This window comes from Lolium rigidum, chromosome 7 (genome assembly GCF_022539505.1).
Source record: "Lolium rigidum isolate FL_2022 chromosome 7, APGP_CSIRO_Lrig_0.1, whole genome shotgun sequence".
NCBI classification, from domain to species: domain Eukaryota; kingdom Viridiplantae; phylum Streptophyta; class Magnoliopsida; order Poales; family Poaceae; genus Lolium; species Lolium rigidum.
This window is the reverse complement of record NC_061514.1, coordinates 113,267,824-113,289,703: the sequence shown is the minus strand read 5'-3', so window position 1 is coordinate 113,289,703 and position 21,880 is coordinate 113,267,824. Positions and strand designations below refer to the sequence as shown.

General features: G+C 47.9%; 3 protein-coding genes across 3 annotated transcripts; 1 reads left to right on the top strand and 2 right to left on the bottom strand.

Annotated features, from left to right (window-relative positions):
- Positions 1 to 12,894: 12,894 nt before the first annotated feature.
- LOC124674895 (putative protein Brevis radix-like 5) lies at positions 12,895 to 13,909 on the top strand. Its single transcript, XM_047210948.1, has 2 exons — positions 12,895 to 12,972; positions 13,076 to 13,909. The coding sequence occupies exons 1-2, from the start codon at positions 12,895 to 12,897 to the stop codon at positions 13,907 to 13,909; spliced, it is 912 nt and encodes a 303-aa protein (XP_047066904.1).
- A 4,148-nt stretch (positions 13,910 to 18,057) lies between these two features.
- LOC124678629 lies at positions 18,058 to 21,382 on the bottom strand. Its single transcript, XM_047214489.1, has 2 exons — positions 20,812 to 21,382; positions 18,058 to 18,495 (listed from the first exon to the last, which is right to left on the bottom strand). Exon 1 carries the CDS (start codon positions 21,347 to 21,349, stop codon positions 20,825 to 20,827), a length of 525 nt encoding a protein of 174 aa, XP_047070445.1. The 5' UTR covers positions 21,350 to 21,382; the 3' UTR covers positions 18,058 to 18,495; positions 20,812 to 20,824.
- LOC124678628 (ubiquitin fusion degradation protein 1 homolog) lies at positions 19,246 to 20,531 on the bottom strand. Its single transcript, XM_047214487.1, has one exon. It carries the CDS (start codon positions 20,431 to 20,433, stop codon positions 19,453 to 19,455), a length of 981 nt encoding a protein of 326 aa, XP_047070443.1. The 5' UTR covers positions 20,434 to 20,531; the 3' UTR covers positions 19,246 to 19,452.
- Positions 21,383 to 21,880: the final 498 nt, after the last annotated feature.

Here is a 21,880-nt window from a genome sequence, read left to right as displayed (position 1 = left end):
TTCCTTGGATGTGAAATTACTGCCATTGTCCGTGACGTTGCTATGAGGTACTCCAAACCGAAAAACAATGCCCTTCACGAATTTTATTGCCGATCTCGCATCTGGTGAATTTATCGGCTTCGCTTCTATCCACTTGGTGAATTTGTCGACAGCGACGAGCATGTACTCGTATCCTCCTGGCGAGGCTTTGTGTAACTTCCCCACCATATCGAGACCCCACTGAGCAAAGGGCCAAGATAGGGGTATTGGCATAAATTCCGCTGCCGGAGAGTGAGGCCTTGCGGCAAATCTCTGGCACGCGTCACAAGTTCGCACTATCTCCTTTGCGTCCTCAATCGTCGTCAACCGGTAAAATCCAGCTCGAAAGACTTTGGCTGCAATAGCTCGGCTTGCTCGCGTGATGACCACATATTCCTTCGTGTACATCCTTCGGGATTGTCCTTCCTTCTTCGGGTGTAACGCACCTTTGTAGCACACCCGAGATACTTCGCTTGTACAACTCCCCTTTGACCACCGTGAAAGCTTTGGATCGTCTAATAACTCGCCTTGCTTCGACTGGGTCGTCGGGTATTGTTTTCCTTAGGATGTATGATATGTACGCCTGCATCCATGGAATTTGTACCATCAGTACTAGATCATGTTCCTCTTCTTCGTCCAATGTTTCTTTCGCAGCCCCCGAGGGTTTCTCATCCTTCTCCTTTGTTGATTTCTTCGGCTTCGTGGATCTCTCTGTTATCTCCTCCCGAACACGCCGGAGGAATCGCGAGACACTGCGACCCGATGTTTGCAACAACATCGGCTTCGTCATTGCTGAGCCTGCTGATGTGGTTTACTTCGCATCCATCAAATAGTTTCTCGAGCTCGTTATATACTTCTTTGTATGCCACCATGCTATCATTGACTGCGTCACATTGGTTCATGACTTGCTGAGCCACCAGTTGTGAATCGCCAAAGATTTTTAGTCGAGTTGCGCCACACGCTTTCGCCATCTTCATCCCGTGTATAAGAGCTTCGTAATCTGCCTCATTGTTAAACGCATTTGGGAACGTCATCCGTAAGACGTATTTTAGTTTGTCGCCTTCAGGTGATATGAGTATCACGCCTGCTCCAGCTCCCTCTAACCTTTTGGACCCGTCAAAGTTCATAGTCCAGGTTCTCGATAGATCTGGGGCTCCTGTGTTTTGCAGCTCCATCCATTCTGCGATGAAGTCTGGCAAAATTTGCGACTTTATTGCTTTTCTTTTTTCATACGTGATGTCCCGAGGAGAAAGTTCTATTCCCCAAAGGGAGACACGACCTGTAGCTTCTGGATTGTTGAGTATATTGGATAAAGGCGCCTCATTGACCACTATTATCGGGTGCGCCGAAAAATAGTGGCGCAGTTTTCTTGCGGTTGTGAACACCCCGTATGCTAGCTTCTGATACTGTGGGTACCTCTGTTTTGAAGGCGATAATACTTCACTTACGAAATATACCGGCCTCTGCACTCCATGGAGTTTTCCTTCTTCCTCTCTTTCGACAACTAGTGTCGTACTGACCACCTGGGGTGTAGCCGCAATGTATAGCAGGAGGGGTTCCTTCTCTTTTGGCGCCACCAAGATTGGTGGTGTCGAAATTGCACGTTTCTGATCCTCGAAAGCTCTATCTGCCTCTTCGTTCCACTGGAACTTATCTCCTTGTTTGATTAGGGCGTAGAATGGTAACGCCTTTTCTCTCGATCCGGCGACAGATCCGCTTAAGGCTGCGACTCGCTTGAGTTAGGTTGTTGTACTTCTTTCAACTTTGTTGGCTTCCTCATTGTTACAATAGCTTGGATTTTTTCGGGATTTGCTTCAATCCCTCTTGCTGAAACTAAGAACCCGAGAAGTTCTCCTGCAGGGACGCCAAAAGAACATTTTGTCGGATTCAGCTTGAGACAAAATTTGTCGAGATTGTCAAAAGTTTCCTTCAAGTCCTCGATCAACGTTGCCCCCTTTTTTGATGTTATAATGACATCATCAATGTATACTTGTACGTTTTTCCCAATACGTGTTGCTAAGCATACGCATCATCCGTTGATATGTTGCTCCCGCGTTTTTCAGACCAAAAGGCATTGTTCGATAGCAAAACACGCCATAAGGTGTGATGAACGCTGTTTTGACCTCATCTTCTTCTTTCAATCTGATCTGGTTATAACTAGAGTAAGCATCCAAGAAGGAAATACGTTCACATCCTGCCGTGGAGTCGATAATTTGATCGATCCTCGGGAGGGGAAAGTGATCCTTTGGACAATGTTTGTTGAGACACGTAAAGTCGACACACATGCGAAGGACTTTCGTGTTTTTCTTCGGGACCAATACTGGGTTTGCTACCCACGTGGCCTCTGTATGTAGTTCCTTGATGAAACCAGCTTCTCTTAGTTGATCAATCTCTGACAGCATAGCTTTGCGGTTTGGCTCCGAAAAGCTCCACAAAGGTTGTTTTATTGGTCTCGCTAGTGTATCCAAGTTTAGGTGGTGCTCGGCAAGTTCCCTGGGTACTCCTGGCATGTCAGCTGGACACCATGCGAAGATTTTCCAGTGTTCACGGAGGAACTCGACGAGCGCGCTTTCCTATGCGAGGTCCATGTTTGTTGCGATGGACGTCATTTTCTTTGGATCTGTCGGGTGAATCTGCACTTCCTTAGAATCTTTTGCTGTGTTGAAGGTTGATTCCTTGTTGGGCCTCCCTACGTCTGGCAGCACATCATAGTCAGTTGTAAATCTCGACGCCATGTATCTTTCTTGCATCCCGAAAGTTTCTAACAGTCGATGAAAATCCTTGTCACATTTATCGGCTAGCGCGAAGCTTCCTTTGACTGTGATTGGTCCCTTGGGTCCAGGTAACCTCCAAAGCAGATACGTGTAATGTGGTACCGCCATAAACCTGGCATATGCTGGTCGTCCCAATAGAGCGTGATACTGCGACGGGAAATTCACGACTTCAAATTCCAGCCTTTCTATCCTGTAGTTTTCTCCCAAACTGAACGTCGAGATTGATCCTCCCCAGTGGGTAACTTGGCTTCTCTGGTGTGATGCCGTGGAAACGTGTGTCGGTTGGTTTCAAATTTGCTAGGGAGATGTTCATCTTCCTTAGCGTATCTGCATACATAAGGTTTAAACTGCTGCCGCCATCTATAAACACTCGAGATACATCGAATCCCGCAATTACTGCTGGTAAGATAAGTGCTGATTGCCCTGATCGAGGAACTTGCTGCGGATGGTCCGCTATCGTGAAGCCAATATCTTGCCTTGACCAATTGAGGTACTCAACCGTTGGTGGAGGCATCTTCTCTGCCATGAACACCTGTCGCGAGATTACTTTCTGAGCTCTATTGGATGGCCTGCCTTTCTGAATCATCGAGACCGCTCCATGAGAGTTGGGATCAACGTAAGGTGGTGGTGCTTGGTGCTTTGCCGCTATTACGAGCTGATGTCGATTTTCGTACGTAATTGCGGGAGGAGGTGGCAAGTAAATCTCACTCCTAGGCCCACAGGGGTTTCTATTTCTTGTTTGTGCATTAGCTATTCACTGCAACTCGCGGCATTGCTTGGAAGTTTCGGCGGTCCTTACACGGATGCCACTGACGCCTTCTCCCATTCTTGTCGAGGTAAAAATGCATCGACATGGCCCGTTCATCATATCTTCGGGAGTTACAAAAGGTCTCTGAAATCTCGACCCACTATTTTGTACGTTATTTCGAGAGTCATCTCTATTGTCGCCTTTTTGTGCATTACTCCTTTGATAATCATCTCTATTGTTTCCTCCATTGTTTCCCCGAAACCCAGCCGATATTTGGCCAGGGGCATCGTAACTCGAAAATTGCCGAGAAAATCGTCGTCTATTTTGAAAATTTCGACTACGGTCCTCCTCTGGTGACTGTGTCGTTTATTATGTACAACATCCTCGCCATCTGCCCATCTGTTTGCTATTTCCATTAATGCTGATACTGTCCTTGGGTTGGTTCTTCCCAAGTCCTCCACAAAATCGCCTCGTCAAACTCCTGCTACGAACGCATCTATCGCTCTTTCGTCAGATATATTTTCTGCCGAGTTTTTAATGATGTTCCACCTTTGAATGTACTTCCTCATTGATTCATCATGCTTTTGTCGACATGATCTCAATTCCTCTAGTGTCGCAGGCTTTTTGCAGGTTGATCGTAAGTTCTTGACAAACACATCCTCAAAGCTATCCCAGCTGTCGATAGAGCCTGGAGGAAGCTTCTTTATCCAAGATCTTGCGGCTCCGCTCAAGTGTATTTGAATGCTCTGAATGGATGGTGCTCTAGTTCCACCTATCAGCTTTACCGTCTCGAGGTAATCGACTAGCCAATCCTTGTGATCTTGTAGGCCATCAAATTTCTTGAAACTATCGGGTAACTTGAATCCTGAGGGGACTCGAGTTTTCCGGACCCGTCGCGTAAAACACGGGAGTCCACACATATCTTCTTCAGCGAGTTACGGTGATCTGCCGATGTTCTCTTCTGCCTTGTCGCGCTCTATCTATCCTGGCTCGAGCCGCCGTATCTCGACTCCACTTGCTGCGGTGGATTTTGCCTCTGCTGCGGTAGGTCTCGGGCTATTTTGTCTTGCGGCTCCTTCGGGAGGTGTGGCTGCGAATCGCTGCTCCCATGGCTCCACATCCTGCCATGGCCATGTTATACAACGCTTCTCTCGGGTCCCCGGGAGGTGGCTCGGACGCTAAGATGAAAGCTTGCGTTGCCATGTATCCTGCTATGGTGTTTTCGGGATGATATTCCCCCTCGTGTCGATTGACATAAAAGACATATCGAGGTTTTGAATTAAAGTCTCTCTTTCAGCCTCAGGTATATTTTGCAGCCGAGATCTTGCCCTCCTTCGAGCTTCTCTGTGGCTATCTCCCGAAGTTCCTGATTGTCGACTTAACTCCGCTATTCGCCTGCTTGACGCGGAAGCTGCCTCCTTTCTTCTGTTCAGAGCAGCTGTCTCTTTTTCCAATTCTCTTCCTCTTCGAGCGAGCCTATATTGGTAAGCCTGCAATTCTTCAACTGTAGCAGTTGTCGTCATTGGTTCTGAACCGTCCATGGCTCTTGCGGCTCTATCCCATGCTGCTTGTGGGAGTTGAACCCTAATACGTGGTGTAGGCCCGACATATTTACCGCCCATACCTCGCCTTAAATCAGAGGGATCGACATATGGATTTCCCAAGTCATCGAAAGCCTCTGATGTTTCCTCCTGATCGCGACTTGCTTCTCCAATAGCATAAATCGATGATATTTTGGATTACGAGCCTTGCTTGGGTTTGGTGACACCATCATAGAGATTGGTGAAGACCTTTCCAACAGTGATGGATTTGTCGATGAAGTCGAAGCTGTCGGTGTCGTTTGAGTCATCGCTTATATAGGAGTCCGCTGATGACTCGAAGGACATGTCGCTGAAGATCTTGGCGAGTTTTTTTCTTGCTCTGGTGCTGATGAAGCGTGGCGACGAAATCTCCTCGTCGCCTAACTCGATGGATGATGCTGAACTTGAAAAATCGGGATCGACCGCCGATAATCCCGACGAGATCGGAACTTCGAGACGATACGCTCCTTCTTTCTCGACGCGGAAGTGGAACTTTCCGAACGTCATCTCCATGGGCTCCTCCAAATATGCGTATGCATCCAAACGGGAGGGCGGGTGAGGAACAAAATCAACGAGACCAGTTTCGATCTGTTTACCTCTGTCCATGATGTTGCTTGCTACCGACGAAGTCGACGATCTTGAACGTGCCATCGAGATCAGCTCCTTGTCGCCTCTAAATCCCACAGACGGCGCCAATTGACAAGGTATTAACTTGTCAATGCCTACAAGTAGTAGACTAGGGTTTTGTTGGATGTAGAGGGCAAGTAGATCTCGAAGGTTTCAGCCGAAAAGTACTCGATGATGTAAGAGCTAGGGTTTGCGAGACAATGATTCGATCCTTTCTTTGTCCCTCGACTCCCCCTTATATAGGAGGTGGAGCCGAGGGATTCGTGATATACAAGTTTACAGAGTCCGGGAGGGTTTCTAACCCGTCCCGCAAGATTACAAATAATACTTCATATTACAACTCTAGCTTTCCTTAATAGTATCTTGGGCTTCCGAATCTTCTTATCCTTCGGGTCGTGGGCCTTCAGTAAACCCCGGGTACCTTCTTCGGCAGGCCCATTGGGGATGCCTATGTGACCCGCGCTGGCCCAAAATTTCAAATTCTGTTTATTTCAACTAAGTCAATTTGCTTGCAAATGCTTTACTAAAAATCAATTAGTTTCAAATCCACCTAGCCAAATTTAGTAAATTTGATGTTGTTGGAAAGCCTATGAAATGCTCTATCCAACCCCACTGGTTTCAAAGCAAGATCGTTTGTAGAATTTGAATAGTAAAAATAACAAAACAGAGAGGTTTCAGAATTCAAATAAATTTATAAAATCAACCATGATGAGTTTTGAGGTGATTCAAATTCTCATAATTAACATTTCAAACACTCTAAATGTTTAGGCAAAAATATGATATGGGTACTGTATATGATCATGGGCTAGAATCAAAAATTGGCTATGTAGTCAATACTAGCCCATTTAAATCACTTTTCAAATTTAGGATTTCAAATCTATGAGGTGTAGCACCTCATTTAAATCATCTTCCCAAGTAGTTTGAAGTAATGTGATGACCCTTGTTTCTTGGTCTCATATTTGCTCACTTGAGGATATTAAATCAAATAGGATTTAAATTGCATGAGGTATAGAACCTCATTTAAATCATGTTTCTCAAAGGATAAGTGTGAAGTGTTGACCTTGGTCAACATGTGACCATACGTTGTTATTTGAGGAGATTAAATCTTAGCATGATTCAATGAGAGGAAATTATTTCTCCAAACTGAAGAGAAACCCTAATCCACATTTCAATGAGAGGAAATTATTTTCCTAACCCTAAGTAAGAAAACCCTAGCATGATTTTTGGGTAAGCAATGCAAAGTGATGGTGCTAGATCATATTGAGTGAGCCCTTAAGGCTAAACTAGTCTACTTAAGTATTGATTGGTGTTTGTATCCTCGTATTCGTTTATAGACGCTAGTACCGGAGACTATCAAGAGGAGGAGGATTTCTACCAAGAAGAAGAAGAGATCTTTGATCACTACCCCAACCAAGGCAAGCTAATATTCTTGCAACATGACCTTGTGCAAAGTTCTACAAGAGCAAGGCACCATTACATATTACTTTATGCTTAATGATCCTATCCCAAGCTTTTACTTTACAAGTTTTGACTTCGGTTTATCAAAGTTTATTTTTGATTCATGATTCACTTGGTTTAGTTATGGAGTAGTACAAGAGCATCACACTTAGCCTAGAAAGCTATAAGCTAGTTAGCACCCCTCATGACTAGTTGCTAGTGCTAATACTAAAAGTGACTACTTTAGATGGGAACTTGTGAAAACCAATGACTTTGAAAACCTTGGAATGATGAGTCATTCTATTGAAAGATTTTGAAGGTGAATATGACTTGTGAATGACTTGGTGAATTTTACAAAACTGATGGTTGGGTTCGGATGCGATACCATTCCAATTCTTAAGTACCCCCACAATACCTTAATCTGGGTAAGGCTTAACTGGAAACTTATATATTTTAGTATGGGTTCCCTCTGAACAAGCGTCATAGGGGTTATGCCGAGGATGCCTCCATTAAAAGTGAAATGATGTGAAAGGAGGTGAATGTCCTACCCAAGCCCTGTGCAGTTCCCGGGTTGGCGGTTTGCTCTCACCGGGAGGCCAAGCTCATGGGGAGAGGTGCCTATACTAGGGTATGTAAATGAAAGGTTATGATTGGTAGTTCGCGCACTGAGTGCGATAAATCAGGGCCAGTTACCCCTGACGGACTATTGCAATTGTTGTGGCACAAGTGTACGACCTCTGCAGAGTTTAAACTATTAGAATAGCCGCGTCCGCGGTCATGGAAAGTTGGAAAGGCCATACTGTCCCGTCATCAGAACTTTTCCAAAATACGAAAGGTGACTTGTGACTTGAATTGAAAGGTGACTTTGACTTTGAATCACAACAGAGTTGTGGGAATGACACTAATGTTCCCACTTGAGTTAGTTAGATAATCAAGGAGTCTTTTATTACTAAAGTTCTTATGAAATAAAACTGGCTTTATGCAAATGAACCTAGAGCTTAGCACCCTCTTACCATAGTTGATAGTACTTACATTAGTATTAGTTTGCGAGTACTTTAAAGTACTCATGGCTTTGTCCCTGGCTATTCAAATGGCCAGACTATGAAGAGGAGAACTAGTACCAGGAGGATGGACAATAGGACGTCTATGATAACTAGGACTACTCCTGACGTCAACAGTTGCATGTGGAGCAGATGGACCGCAACCGCTACTTCGCTTCCGCTATGTGTTTTGTAATTGGATCTCTAGATCCACTATGTTGTAAGACTGGATCATGTGATCCCTTGATGTAAGACAATTATGGTTTGTAATGAATGATGTTCTGTGATATCAATCTATTATGTCTCGCAAAAACAATATTCCTGGGATTGCGATGTATGGCATAATAGGCATCTGGACTTAAAGATCCGGGTGCTGACATAGATGACATCTAATCTACACCAAGTTGTTGTGCGTGCCTGAACATGTGTTGAAGGAGACAAATGGACGGACATATGATTTGCATCGTATGGCTATGAATACGTGATGATGTGGATATGATGCATGTGAAGATAGACAAATTAAATGACCCATAGTGGGGTTTTGCTTTATAAGAGATATAGATTGATTTTGAAAGACCGTCTGTGTGGTTGCGTCACCTAGAGAGGGAGAATAGGAGATTCCAAATTTCAAGAAAAAGTTGGTTGCTTTTAGGAAAATTTGTGTTCTACTTGTTGTCTCAAATTGCCTAAGCATGCAAACTACAAAGAGTAAACTTGCATAAGAGTAGATTGCATGAAAGTAAAAGTGCTAGTTATGGGGGATCGAAAATACGAAGATGCATTCCGAGATTCACGTAGTTGATGCTATCCTACGTCCTTGTCAAGGTTCGGATAGGTGGTGCAATCCTACGTCCTTGTCGAGGTTCGGATAGGTGGTGCTATCCTACGTCGTTGTTGAAGAAAGCTAGGAAACAAAGTCCAAAGGAAACCAAGTCATTGGTCACCTATACCAACCTTTTTTTCTTGAGCTAGGATACCTAGTCCATAAAAACCACTAAGAGGTAGATCTTCACATCTAGTAGCTAGTCGATCTTTAGCCTTCGCAAACTTTTTTTTCTTCACAATACATCACCATGGATTCTAAGTGGCCCTCTTGCTTACTAGGAGGTGCACACCCTTGAAGAAGTAACAACACTTGGCTAGAACTAGGATCTTGAAGCCCTTGCAAAGACTCAAGGAGATAAATCATCTCAATGCACCCTAGAACTCAAAGGATATGAGTGGAAAGTATACATTATGGGCGAATCTCTTGCCTATTTCACAGACACCCAAGCCTAGGCCCGACTCAGACTAGGTGCGAGGCTCAATATTTAGGCCCATACATAGGCCCGTCTTGGGCCCGAATTGTTGGGCTGGGCCGGTTCGGGCCGGCCAGGCCAGGCTGCCCATGGCCATGCATACTGTTAGTCCACAATTGAGTGGTGGTCTCATGTTTTAGGATGATTGTATTAGTTTATTTGAGTTTTTCATAAGTGGGAAATAAATGCATATGAGATTCAATAGAGTTCATTTGGTTCGATACATTACAATTACATGTAGGATTTCTACCAAGATGTGGAAAAATTGCTACTCCATCTGTCCCAAAATAACTGTCACAAATATATCCAGATTTTTATATACTAAAACATGTCTAGATACCTGTGAATTTAGACAAAATCTCGGTGCTTATTTTGAAACGGACGGAGTACATGTGTGCGAAAACTATGTGATGAGGTATCGACTGACTCAACGAATGACGCTGATGATCCCGAGTAGTCAGGCTAGGCCACCAACGGTCCCGAAAAAATCGGTGCCGAAAAACGGTGCAATCCCTCTTTCCTGAAGAGGAAGCGGAAGCTCGCGGACGCCATCTCTATTGATTTCTCTAGGTTGGCATATGCATGCAAATGGGCGGGAGGGTGAGGAACAAAATCAACAAGATCAGATTGGATCTGTTTACCTCCTTCCATCATGTTGCTTGCTGCCGACGATGATGTTGACGATGTCATCGAGATCAGGACCTTGCTACCTCCAATCCCCACAGACGGCGCCAATTGATGAGGTATCGACTCGTCAATGCCTACGGATTGTAGACTTAGGGTTTCATAGAAAGTAGAGGGCAAATAGATCTCAAAAGTTGTCAGATGAACAAAAGGGACCAACTCAATGAAACAATGTAGCCAGGGTTTACAATGACTCGATCTTTCGTTCGTCCTCGGTTTCGCCTTTATATAGGAGGCGAAGCCGAGACTTTTCCGTGTCGCCCAAGTATAAGTTATCGGGCCGCACTAGGCCTGTTCCTATATTGGTTATAAGTATCCTATAATAACTCTACTTTCCTAATTTGAATATCTTCATCCTTCTGGGCTTCCGAAACTTCGAATCCATGAGTCTTTTGATCCAATAATAAACTAGGGGTATACATGCGACATACCCCTTAGACGTACCTATGTCACTATGACATATACTCAATCCCTACTTTCATGTGTTTTCTTGCAGTCCAACCAAAAAAATATGTGGTATGAATTCATCTGTTTTCGATTCATGTAGGATTTCAAGTTTCGCGGCATTTCTGTTCTTGTATTCTCCGATTCCCTGTTTATTTTTTAAAATCTTGCGGAGCAAAGAGGCCCTCGTTGAATTTCATTTCAGTTCAAACGTGAGAGATGGAGAGCCGCCTCAGCGTCGATGTTTAATTTGGATTGCATGTATAAACGAGGAGTACTATACGTGAGTTCATGTATAAACGAGGAGTACTATACGTGAGTTGTACGAGAGCTGGCGCAATTTTATGTGTTTTTCTTGAGTGCCACCAAATAATATATGTTGTGAATTCATCCGTTTTCGATTCATGTAGGATTTCAAGTGCCGCAGTGTTTCTGTTCTTGTATTTTACAATTCCCGTTTTATTTTCAAATCTTTGCGGAGCAAAGAGGCCCTCGGTGAATTTCAGTTCAGTTCAAACGTGGAAGATGGAGGGGACGTGCTAGGCGTCGGTGGGCCGATAGTTGGGCTAAAATCGGTCGTCCCTCCCACCGCTAGATCTGGATCCGATGTTCAAAATCAGCTGCAGCGACATGTTTGCATTTTGACCCACAAAATTTTCAAAATTAACCCGCAGTCCTAAGTTTTCCCACTAAAAGCGAAAGGGCATGCTCCCTCGGCCCTGACCTTCCGCATATTTACAACGAAAATGCCATCCTTGAACAGATTTGAGTGACATGGAGTATTGCTACAAAATCTCTCGCTTTGGTACAAATAAAATACACTATTACAATAAAACCTCACAACAAAATTTCAAAAAAGGTAATGCTACAAACAAATGTTAACACAACAATATTTTCGCTCTAGATTGATTACAACAAAATTCACCATAAATTTTAACAAAAGTCACAAATATTTACAATAAAAACAATGTGTCATCAATAAATTAAAAGTTGTTAAGGAATAATATTTTTGCTCCAAATTCATTTGCAACAAAAAACATCGTCTATTTTAACAACAATTACAAACAATTTCAACAATAAAAATCACTAGGTTATTAGGAACAATGATCAACAACTTAACCAAACCAAAATGTTGGCGGTTTACAATAATACTCAACAAAAAATACATCAAAAATGTTGAATATTTACAACAATAGTTTAACAAACGAATTTCAACACAACAATTACAACATTAGCAATTTCTCCGCCAGAATCGACCGTAACAAAAATTTTAGTAGTTTACCACAAAATTAAACAAAAATATTTACAAGAATATTGGCTCTTTACAACAATTGTCAAATAAGTCGCCAAAATTTAAGTTGTTAATTTGTTGGCTACTTGTAGTTTTGCTACAAATAAAACCATGTGCAGGTGTGTTGGGCCATGGTTTTGATGTGCCTTCAGTACTGGGCCAGAACATGTGGGCAAATAGATGATGGGCCATGCAGGCGAATGGGCCAGATTGCAGGCAAGCAATTGACTCGCGGGCCAGGAGCAGCGCGTGGCTCGGGACGACCGATCGCTCCCCCGTATCGGTCGCCCGAACGGAAGCATTTTCCAAGATGGAGAGCCTCAACGTCGATGTGTTGGATCGCACGTATAAGCGAGTACACGAGTTGTATGAGAGCTGGCGCAATTTACGTTTCAGGCGTATCCCGCCGGCCGGCCGGCCCGTATCTCGCCCTTAATTGATGCGCGCAGAATGTACGGACGTTCATACGGCAACACGACGCAACGTCTGGATATGGAATGAATGTGAAACCCGGGAGCCGGGAGAGGAAGCAATTCAAAATCCGGCCGTACCGCGCGGAGGGGGTTGGTAGGTTTGTTTGTTGGGCTTCGGCTTCGGCTTCGGCTTCGGCTATCCATGCATGGCCAGTAGGAGCAGTACTGTACATCGGTACTGATTCGAAATCCTAAATGTCAGCCATCAATATCGGCAATTCCGCATTAAGTGCAATGCGCCTCTGCTGCCTCGGATCAGATGGACACGCGCGTTCCTCCCTTCCGTTAATCCCGTGCTGCTCCTGCGCCTGCGCCTCTGCTCTGCGCACGCGCATTTCAAATCCCCACCTCCTTCCTTCCGCCAGGCCTCGGAGCAGAGCACAGCAGCAGTCTGGGCAGAGCAGAGGTTCGGACGAGGTACGCCGTCCAGGTAGGAGGAGAAGGGGAAGCGTCGGGCGTTGGGTGGAGGCCTGGATCGAGATGCACGCGTGCTTCCATGGCGGCGGCGGCAGCGGCAGGACCAGGACCATCAGCATCATCAGGGACCTCACCAAGAACGTAAGCCCTCCCGCCCACTTCCACCAGTTTTGTTCACAATTTGTCTCCGCGCGCGCGCATGCATCGACATTTCCGTGTGTGTGACACTCCGATCTGTGCGCAGATGAAGGCCATGTCGCTCAAGGTGAAGCCGGGCGGCGGCGGGGGCAAGGCGCGGGCGCGACGGCGGCAACGGCAACGGGGGAGCGTGGCGGAGGCAGAGGATGATGATCTGGAGATGCAGGACAAGGACATAACCGCAGCGGCATCGACGTCAGCATCCGCCAAGATCGCGCCGGAGGAGGAGCGAGGAGGGAAGAGGCAGGTGCGAAACTGCGACAACTGCCGATCTGCCCTGGCCGACGTCGCCGAGGAGGATGAGGAGGACGACGTCGCCGAGGAGGGCACGGCGGCGGGGGCCACGGATCGTGCAGCCGGAGAGGAGGGCAGCGACGGGGAGTGGGTGGCGGAGCCGGAGCCCGGGGTGCTGATGACGCTGGTGTCGCGCCCCGACGGCACCAACCACCTCCGCAAGCTGCGATTCCGGGAGGAGCTGTTCGACGGGCCGCGCGCGGCGCAGCGCTGGTGGGCCGACAACTACGACTGCATCGTCGAGCTCTACAGCATCGTGCAGTCCAGCGGAGGGTCGCCCGACGACGACGGTGGCGGCGCGGAGGACGTCGAAGACGACGAGCCCGCGACGCCGTGCCAATCCGAGGACGACCACCACCAGCGGCGGCGGTGGCAGCGCCTGGGGTGCGGTTCGGCCTCCACCTCCGGTGGCCCGTCCAGCGGGAGCGGAAGCGGCAGCGGCGGTGGGTCGGCGGCCAGCACGGTGGGCTCGCCCATACTGGGCCTCGTCGTCGCCACGCCCAACAGTGGCAAAAACAAAAGCCCTGGCCCACCAGAGCGAGTGCAATCGCACAAACACAAATGTCGTTCCTTGCACATAAATTAGATAGAAATACTAGGTTTTTTTCTTTTCTATTTTTCTCAAGGCGTCCTTATCAATTAATCTTGCAGAAACAGATTTAATCACGAGGTTACTAGCTACATTTATACTGGTTACAACAGTGGATCGGTGTTCCCATGATTTCACCTGCACACATCTGTAGCTCTGTGTACTTCATCCTGTTTGCCACATGCCATGTATTCTCCCTCAAGGCTCAAGGCGCCATTGCAACTGTATCAACTTCCCTACTTCCTGCGGCCAACAGCAACCCAATTTACACAGCTCACAGTAGCTCAGCCTTCACACACATGGTTATGGGTTATCATTGCCGTATTTGTGGTGAGTCATTTTGAGTGACCAAAATGACTTCCTCTGGCTGGCCTGCAAAGTCTTCTGAATTTTAGGCAAGAGATTAATTTGAGCCAGAAAACACCATCTTGGAACCGTCACCTGCAAAGTCCAAGTCAACCATGCTCCTCACAATGTGGACAGGGGTTAGGGCATCTCCAACGGGGCGACCCAAACTGTGCCCACGCGTCCGGATGGGTCCAACCGGACAAAAACGCGGCCCAGCGCGCGGACCCATCCCTAAAACGGATGGCCGCGGCGTCCGGGACGACCCAAACCCGGCCCAAATCCGGGACGAGTTTGCGTGGCCGCGGACGCCGGATGCTGGTCGCTCGCGTCCTCCCCTTGTCCGCCCCGGCCCGCTCCGTCCGTCTCCCAAAACACACCCGAGTCCACTCCACTCCCAAAACCTAGAGATGGCCGACGAAGCGACTGCCGCCGCCACCGCCACCATCGGAGATGAGGCACAGCTCCCGGCCGTTGCCGGTCCTCCCTTGGCGGAGGCTCCTCAACTGGACGGGCCGGTGGTTGTGGAGCCTGGGCCGGCGACGAAGAAGGCGAAGGCCGACCTCACCGCGGGCAGAGGAAGATCGAGAGCAAGAATAGGGCCGACCGCCGCAGGGCGCTCGAGCAACGGAAGAGGGATGCCGCTGCCACGGAGGAGCGGCAGCGGGCGGCGGAGCAGCTTCTCCAACTCAAGACGGAGGCGAAGGCGGACGTCATGCAAGAGCATGCCATGCTCTTTTATGGCCACGCAGCGCTCGCTCAGCACTTGATCCTCCCGGGCGCCGGCACGGCCTCGGCGGGGAGCTCGGCCTCGTCCGTGACCCGACCCCTTCCTCCAAGGTCAACATCCCTGCCGACTGCCCCGTTTGGGTACACGCCCGGCGCACACGAATTGGGGACGCAGTCGGCGCGGTACGCGTACCCGTCACGGGATGGGTCACCGGAGGTGGGCGAGTCGTTCACGGGGCCGTCTCCTTCGTCCATTGACCTGAACCGTGCGCCAGCAAACTCCAAAGGCCCCAAGCACATGGGAGCAGCAGCGATGGCCGGTGCACGGAACCTGCTCGACGAATTGTCCACCGTGCAGGCACCGTCCACCATGCAGGCCCCTCCATCCTACACGCAGACAATGCCGACCACCATGCCCTATGCTTCGACTGAGCAGGCTCCCCAGCCACCTCCCATTGACACACAACAGGATAGCACTGCCTGTCCCGACAGCATTAACATCGAGGAGGAGCCGTTGTTCGCTCAGGAGTTCACGCAAGCCGCAGCTGCACAAGCTCGAGGTCGCCGCGTAACCAAAAGAACCAGCAACTACACGGAGAAGGAGGACAAGGTGCTCGTCGATGGATGGTTGACCATCGGGCAAGATGCATTGACGGGTGCCGAGCGGAAGGGGACCGCATTCGGCGCCGGATCTATGAATACTTTCATGAGCATCGCAAATACGGACTGGAGCCATTTGAGAGCGACCGCAGCGACATATCGCTCCAAAAGAGGTGGGGAACAATTCAAACGGAATGCAACAAGTTCCAGGCGGTGTATGATCACGTGAAGCGGCTCCCCGTTAGCGGCTTGGGCATCAAGGACTTGGTATGATTCTTAACCTCAACATATTCATCCAACGTTTGCACATATGTTTATCGTTCTTGTCTCGCTTTGCTCTAGGTGTGGCAAGCTTTGGAATGGTACAAATCGTCCAATGGAGAAAAGACCTTTGCCTTCCCTCATTGTTGGAAGATACTCCAAGGCACCCCCAAGTTCCAGGAGGGGTACGAGGGGTACATGACGACCTTGACTGGCAACAAGACCGCCAAAGATCCGACGGTCATTGACCTTGATGGTGGCCAGCCTTGCGGTAGCTCCGCTTCTCGTGCAAGTCGTCCTCGCGGCCACTAGGCAACCAAAGCCGACTTGAAGCGTGATGCCTCGTCCATGCTATTGTTTGGCACTTTGAAGGAGCTGCATGCCGATAGAGAGGTGTCCACGGACAAGAGGGATGAGAGAAGGCACCGGGAGAAAGATGAGGACAGGAAGAACTACTTCGATGTCCAAAAGAAGAAGCTTGAGATTGAATAGGTCAAGGCCAAGACCAAAGCTAGAGAAATTGAGCTCAAAGAGAGAGAAATTGAGCTCACAGCACTGGCAAGGGCCCAAGAGGTGGAGTTGAAGGCGAAGGAAGTTGAGCTCAAACGCAAGCCGAGGACAACCTGATCATGAACGCCGACTTGACCAACATGAGCGAGGCGAAGAGAACTTGGTTCGAGAAGAGGCAGAAGGAGATCCTAGAGCGTCCAAATTGAGTTGACAATCTCAATTTGTAATTTTTATATTTGTTCGAACTATGGCACATTTTATTTCTTCATCATGCAACATTTTATTTGATATTATTTTATGCTATTTGATATTAATCTATAATTGTTAGATATAGATACTATTTATAAGTATGTGTGGCCAGATGGCCTATTTCCCAAAGAAATACGCCAAATGGCCAAATGGGTGGCCGCTACGTTGGACGCAGCGTGCGACCCAAACGGACACGCGGACGCGGGGCGCTGTCCTGGTGTCCGCGCGGGCACGCAAACGGTCCAAAACGGATGGCCCAGCGCGTCCGTTTGGGTCCGGTTGGAGATGCCCTTACTGCCTCAACCAAGAGCTGCTGCTGCTGCAAGGAGAGCAAAGAGCAGTGCGGTTCTCAAAATCACCCTCGGTCCCTCACCCACGTGGTTTTCATGCTAATCCCCTCAACCTCAGTACAGAACACAACCCAGGGCTTGTCTTTGGAACTAAATGCCTGCAGCTCAATCTGATAGGGCGCTCTCCCTGCCACTCTGCCAGCCGTGAGCTATGGAATCCCCCAGTCACCACCATTGCAGCCTACACTAACATAACATGCTCTGGACTGCACTGGTGGTTCTGTCAGAGGGCACCTTGAGCAACTCATCCTGCCTTTCAAGTGCTTCGCCGCCTCCGCAGTCGGCTCATGGCGACAAACTCCACGGATGGCAGGTTTCTCCTCATCGTGCAAGATGACGGAAGCCTTGTGTTTTACCCTGTTGCTGCAACCTCCGGAAACCAGTAGAGCTCATGCTGGTCCAGTGACAACAGATGGGAATGGCTCATGCTGGTGTTCGATGCAGCTGCCAAACGTATTGGTCTCTTGCTGACCATGAACAATAAGTAGACTATCAACAACAATTATCAATAAAAAAAACTGTGCATGATGGATAGTTTCTGCACTGCCAGTGTTTTACCAAGGCCATGGCTGGAAGAGTCTCTCTTTGTGTGCAGACATCACCGTGCAGAGAACATCGTATATAAAGGTACCGAAGAACAATAGAGCTCCCAATCTCACCTAACCAGTGACACCAACAAGTTGGAGCTCCCTACTCGTAAGCTCTGTACCGGCGAACCTTCTCCTTGCCTCGTTTATCCATTTGGAATACTGCCTTGTTAGCAGAAGCAGCAAAATTCCGCCAAATCAATTACCAAGTCCAGGGAGGAGGTTCAGGGGTCGTCTATAAAGAGAGCTCACTACCCACATGCAGTCGAAGAAATTTAGAAGGTTATTTTTAGACACTGCAAAGAATTTGCTGTGATGTCTGAATCATTGGATACAGGTTCCTGGTTGGGTTTTGCAATGAAGGAACTGAAAGACTACTGGTACAAGAAGTCATGACGATGGGCCACTTGATAAATTCCCTTTCAGTAGCACTAACCGCAAAAATCTTGGCACCTCTGGCAACTAGGCGTTGCATGGAGACTGATCTACTTGCACAAGGAGTGTAGCACACAGATAATATAAAGCCAGTCTTCTTCACGTCTTCGATTTCCTACCCAAAAATCCAGCTTCTGACCTGGCAAAATCGATGCCGATGTACCCAAACACGAACAACAATCAGAATCCAGGATGATATCAAATATCTTGAACCTGAGTGGTTCAGAAACATTGGCATCACTGCCAAAATGGATGCTTTGCAGCTTTTGGTTGATCCTACCGGAGCGCACATCTGGCAGTCAGAATGTTCAACAAGAAGGACCTGGTGAGGACAGAGCAATACTGACTGACTGGCCCAACGACTTCACTGCTCTGGGTGTACTGTATCACTCATGAGGAGGGTCCAGTGGTTTATTGTTAGTGGTAACTGTGGTGCATCCGAGAGTTGCCAGAGATGCTCCCAGACAAGCACAAGGTGACCCAGATGCAGTTGTTGAGATCCTTGTGCCTCCTGATCCTGCATGCTACATCAGTTCTATTCAGTAATAACAAAAACCATCATAAATTACCTGCTGTCTCGAAAGACAGCCAAAGATAAATATATACATCTACAGTATGTACTCTAACAAGATTTCTTCGTTCTCATGTACTGACCTAGACCAAGAAATAAACTCTTGTTTCTAAGTCGACGATCATAAACGTCGATTCTTTATCTACCAGAAATCGGATAGCAGCACATTTCAAAAATTGTGTGCACCACTTAAGTGAAATGTATAATTGAGAAGTTGCAAGTTTTTGCATATAAAGTTTGCAGACAATTATTTTGACCAAATTTAGGCTTCATGATATGCTACTTGGTTGACCTAGGAATAACAGTTTCTCCTGCGATGAAGTAGCAAAGGCATACTGTCAGCTGTAACATTCTGTTGTGCCACATTACTGCGATGAATGTTAATCAGATCTGTGTGCATCATCTACATTAGGCCTAGATATGCCACATATAGTACTAACATCACATGCCTAGTACTAGTAGTACCATGCTAAAGCCTATATCTTAGATGTAGGTGCTTTGGAAAGGTTAGTTCAGAAGCATCTGCAGATAAAAAGCATATACTCCCTCTATTGTAAAATAAGTATCGCAGCTTTATCTAGATTCAGATGTATCGACAACTAAAATATCATCGTATTTACAAAAATATTGCCAATAACATGCATTCAAAGATTTTAAAAGTAACAATGACTGATCTCTTTTGAGAAATGCTTTGTGCTAGATTAACAGATAGCCATCAAGCAAAGAATCTATACACTTTATTTCCACCACACGGCTGCTGATTCAGATGTATGCCAAGTGAAGATACAAAATTGTCTACAGCAAAAGAAAAAAAAAATTGTCTACAGCTACCACAGTGAGCAGACAACTTCCAAGCAAGATAACATGTTCGGTTCCAAGTTATCCGTAGTTAATAGATAGCAGCTAATTCTTCAATGAGTAGCTCTTTCCACTGAACGCGTTGAACTTCGGTTCTTCCTTCTTTGGAGGCTCACTCACTTTAACAGGCTCCTTTTGTGCTTGTGCTTCTTTCTTGTTGCTTGCGCTTGAACCAAAAACAAGCTTTCCTGTTTTCTGGCGTGTGGAAGTGCTAGCTCCTGAAGGTGCAGAAGTTTGCTGACTTGCCCTTTTGTTTAAGACTGAAGGTGCAGAACTTGCAGGCGCAGCAGCTGAAGGGACTTCAGGTGCTTGCTGTTTTGAACCCTTACCATCCAACCGTTTTGCCGAACCAGTGAATGGCTTGAATTTTGGTTCATCTTCTTCAACATTAGATTCTTGATCTTGAGCAACTTCCTTGCTTGCAGGAACAACAGTTGGCTGTGGTTTCTCAGGTTCTTTATAATCGAGAGGGGGCGCAAAGTCCACTTCACAATCCGTCTCGATAATGCTAACCGCAGAAGCAGGCTTGGCTTCAACAATATCAATGTGATACTGTTTGTTGTTATAAGCCACCACGATGCTGTTCCCCGTGGTTAAGCAAGAGAAAGTCCTCAGAGTCTTCTCCAAGATGGCTTTCGGATTCGAGATGTCCAGAAAGTCGCTCGTGTGAGGCTGCAGCTTCACATAGGTACCCTTGGGCAGGGTGGCGCTCCTGACGCGCACGGTGTCGCCCTCTTGAAGGAGCATGTTCTGCATCATCCAGTAAGGCATGATGATCGTGCCTTCCTCTGCCACGAACTCCAGCACCCCGCAGTGCGAAGTCCGCTCGGCGGCGGCGTTGTGGAGCTCGAACAGCATAGGATACTCGATGCGCATGGAAGCCAGGCGAGCCAGAGCAGATGCCGGCATGATCACCTTGTCGCCGCCTTCCAGCTGTGGCCTGTTGAAGAAGGACGCTGAATAGCAGCGATAGGTTTGCTCGAAGTTGCTTGCACGCCGGAAACCAAATCTTCCCGAGGAAAACATTGTCTCAGATGGCCAAAACTGACGACGGGGTTGAGACGGCGAGGACGCGACGCGGTTGAACGGGGCCGGCGGCGTCGACTCGATCGATCGGTTCGCCGAGCGAGCGATGAGATCGAATCGGTGCGCCAGGAGATCGCAGCTACTCCAATCGACGAGGGGGAAAAGCTGTATATATGAGGGCTGGGCTGAAGGACAGAGAGAGGGGATCGAAGCCGAAACGGGATTGTAGTCGAAAGAACGGACTCCGAGGTGCGGACGAACACAATACGCGCGGAAACGGGGATTGACTCGGATGGCGTGAGGTTTCCGTGGAAGAATCCACATTATCCACTCTATATCAAACAATGTCAGTGTACCCCAGCTCAGTAGCGTCCATACCTCGATCGGTAGCTCAGAGGCGGCCGGGCCGTACCCAGAATAGCTCGCGCATGATCACCGCGATGATCACGAAGTTGGGCACGGTCGTCAGCACGATACCCGCCACGGACACCGGCGGCCGAACTCTCATGGGCCCCCTCCGAGCCCGCCTCCGCTGCGCGTATCCCCGGAGCTCGGCCTCTCCCCACCGCTCCGGCGCCGGTTCGATGGCGGTAGAGGGCACGAGCGGCGGCGGGAGCTGGAAGGGGCACCGGGAGCGCCAGGACGAGGGCGGGAGGCCGAGGCGCGCGGCGCGCGGGAGGAAGACGGAGGCGAGGGCCCACCGGAGGAGCGACGCGCCGGGGCAGAGGAAGGGCGGGTACGAGGAGCCCCCGGGCGGGCACGGCACGCGGGACGCCAGGAAGAGCTGCGAGTGGAGCGACGGCGAGTGGGAGGGGTGGGTCAGGATGTGGGTTAGGGCTTCGCTCCGTCGCGCCCATGTGGGAGTGGGACTGGTAGGGGGAGTCCGTGCTCGGCGTTGGGCCTTGGTGTCGGCCATGGCGACGGCGAGGGAGGCGAACTGGCGAAGCCGGAGTTGGACGGCGTTGGTTGCCCGACGAGAGGATAAAAGGTACCGCCCACGTAAAAGCTGAATACGCCTTCTTCTCTTGGCCGCGTGGAAATGAACTACTTGTGGCAAGATTTGTCGTTTATGTATTTGTGACCTTGCATTTTGAATTTTGATTAGAGATTTGTGACTTAATTGATATACTCCCTCCGTCTCATGAAACTCATCGAAGATTTTACTAAATTTAAATGTATCTACATACTAAATAGTATCTAGATACATCTAAATTTTAACAAATCTAAGACAATTTTGATAGACGGAGGTAGTATGTGCTATCTACCATGGATTTTTTTTTTCAAACAGAATCATGGATTCCACAATAAAGTCGTTTTAGATATCAATGTGTTCTCACATTGGCAATTTTTAAAAATAATACGATTTTTTCATCATTTTTATAAATAATACGTAATTAAAAAAAAATCTAGGACCCGGTTGGTCGGCCAGTTGTCGATCGGCAGACTA

What these genes read in the sequence shown, in the direction of transcription:
- LOC124674895 (XM_047210948.1), top strand. Translation starts at nt 12,895, where the DNA reads ATGCACGCGTGCTTCCATGGCGGCGGCGGCAGCGGCAGGACCAGGACC. An exon ending in TCAGGGACCTCACCAAGAAC is followed by an intron (nt 12,973 to 13,075) that starts GTAAGCCCTCCC and finishes ATCTGTGCGCAG; the next exon opens with ATGAAGGCCATGTCGCTCAA.
- LOC124678628 (XM_047214487.1), bottom strand. Translation starts at nt 20,433, where the DNA reads ATGTTTTCCTCGGGAAGATTTGGTTTCCGGCGTGCAAGCAACTTCGAG.
- LOC124678629 (XM_047214489.1), bottom strand. Translation starts at nt 21,349, where the DNA reads ATGGCCGACACCAAGGCCCAACGCCGAGCACGGACTCCCCCTACCAGT.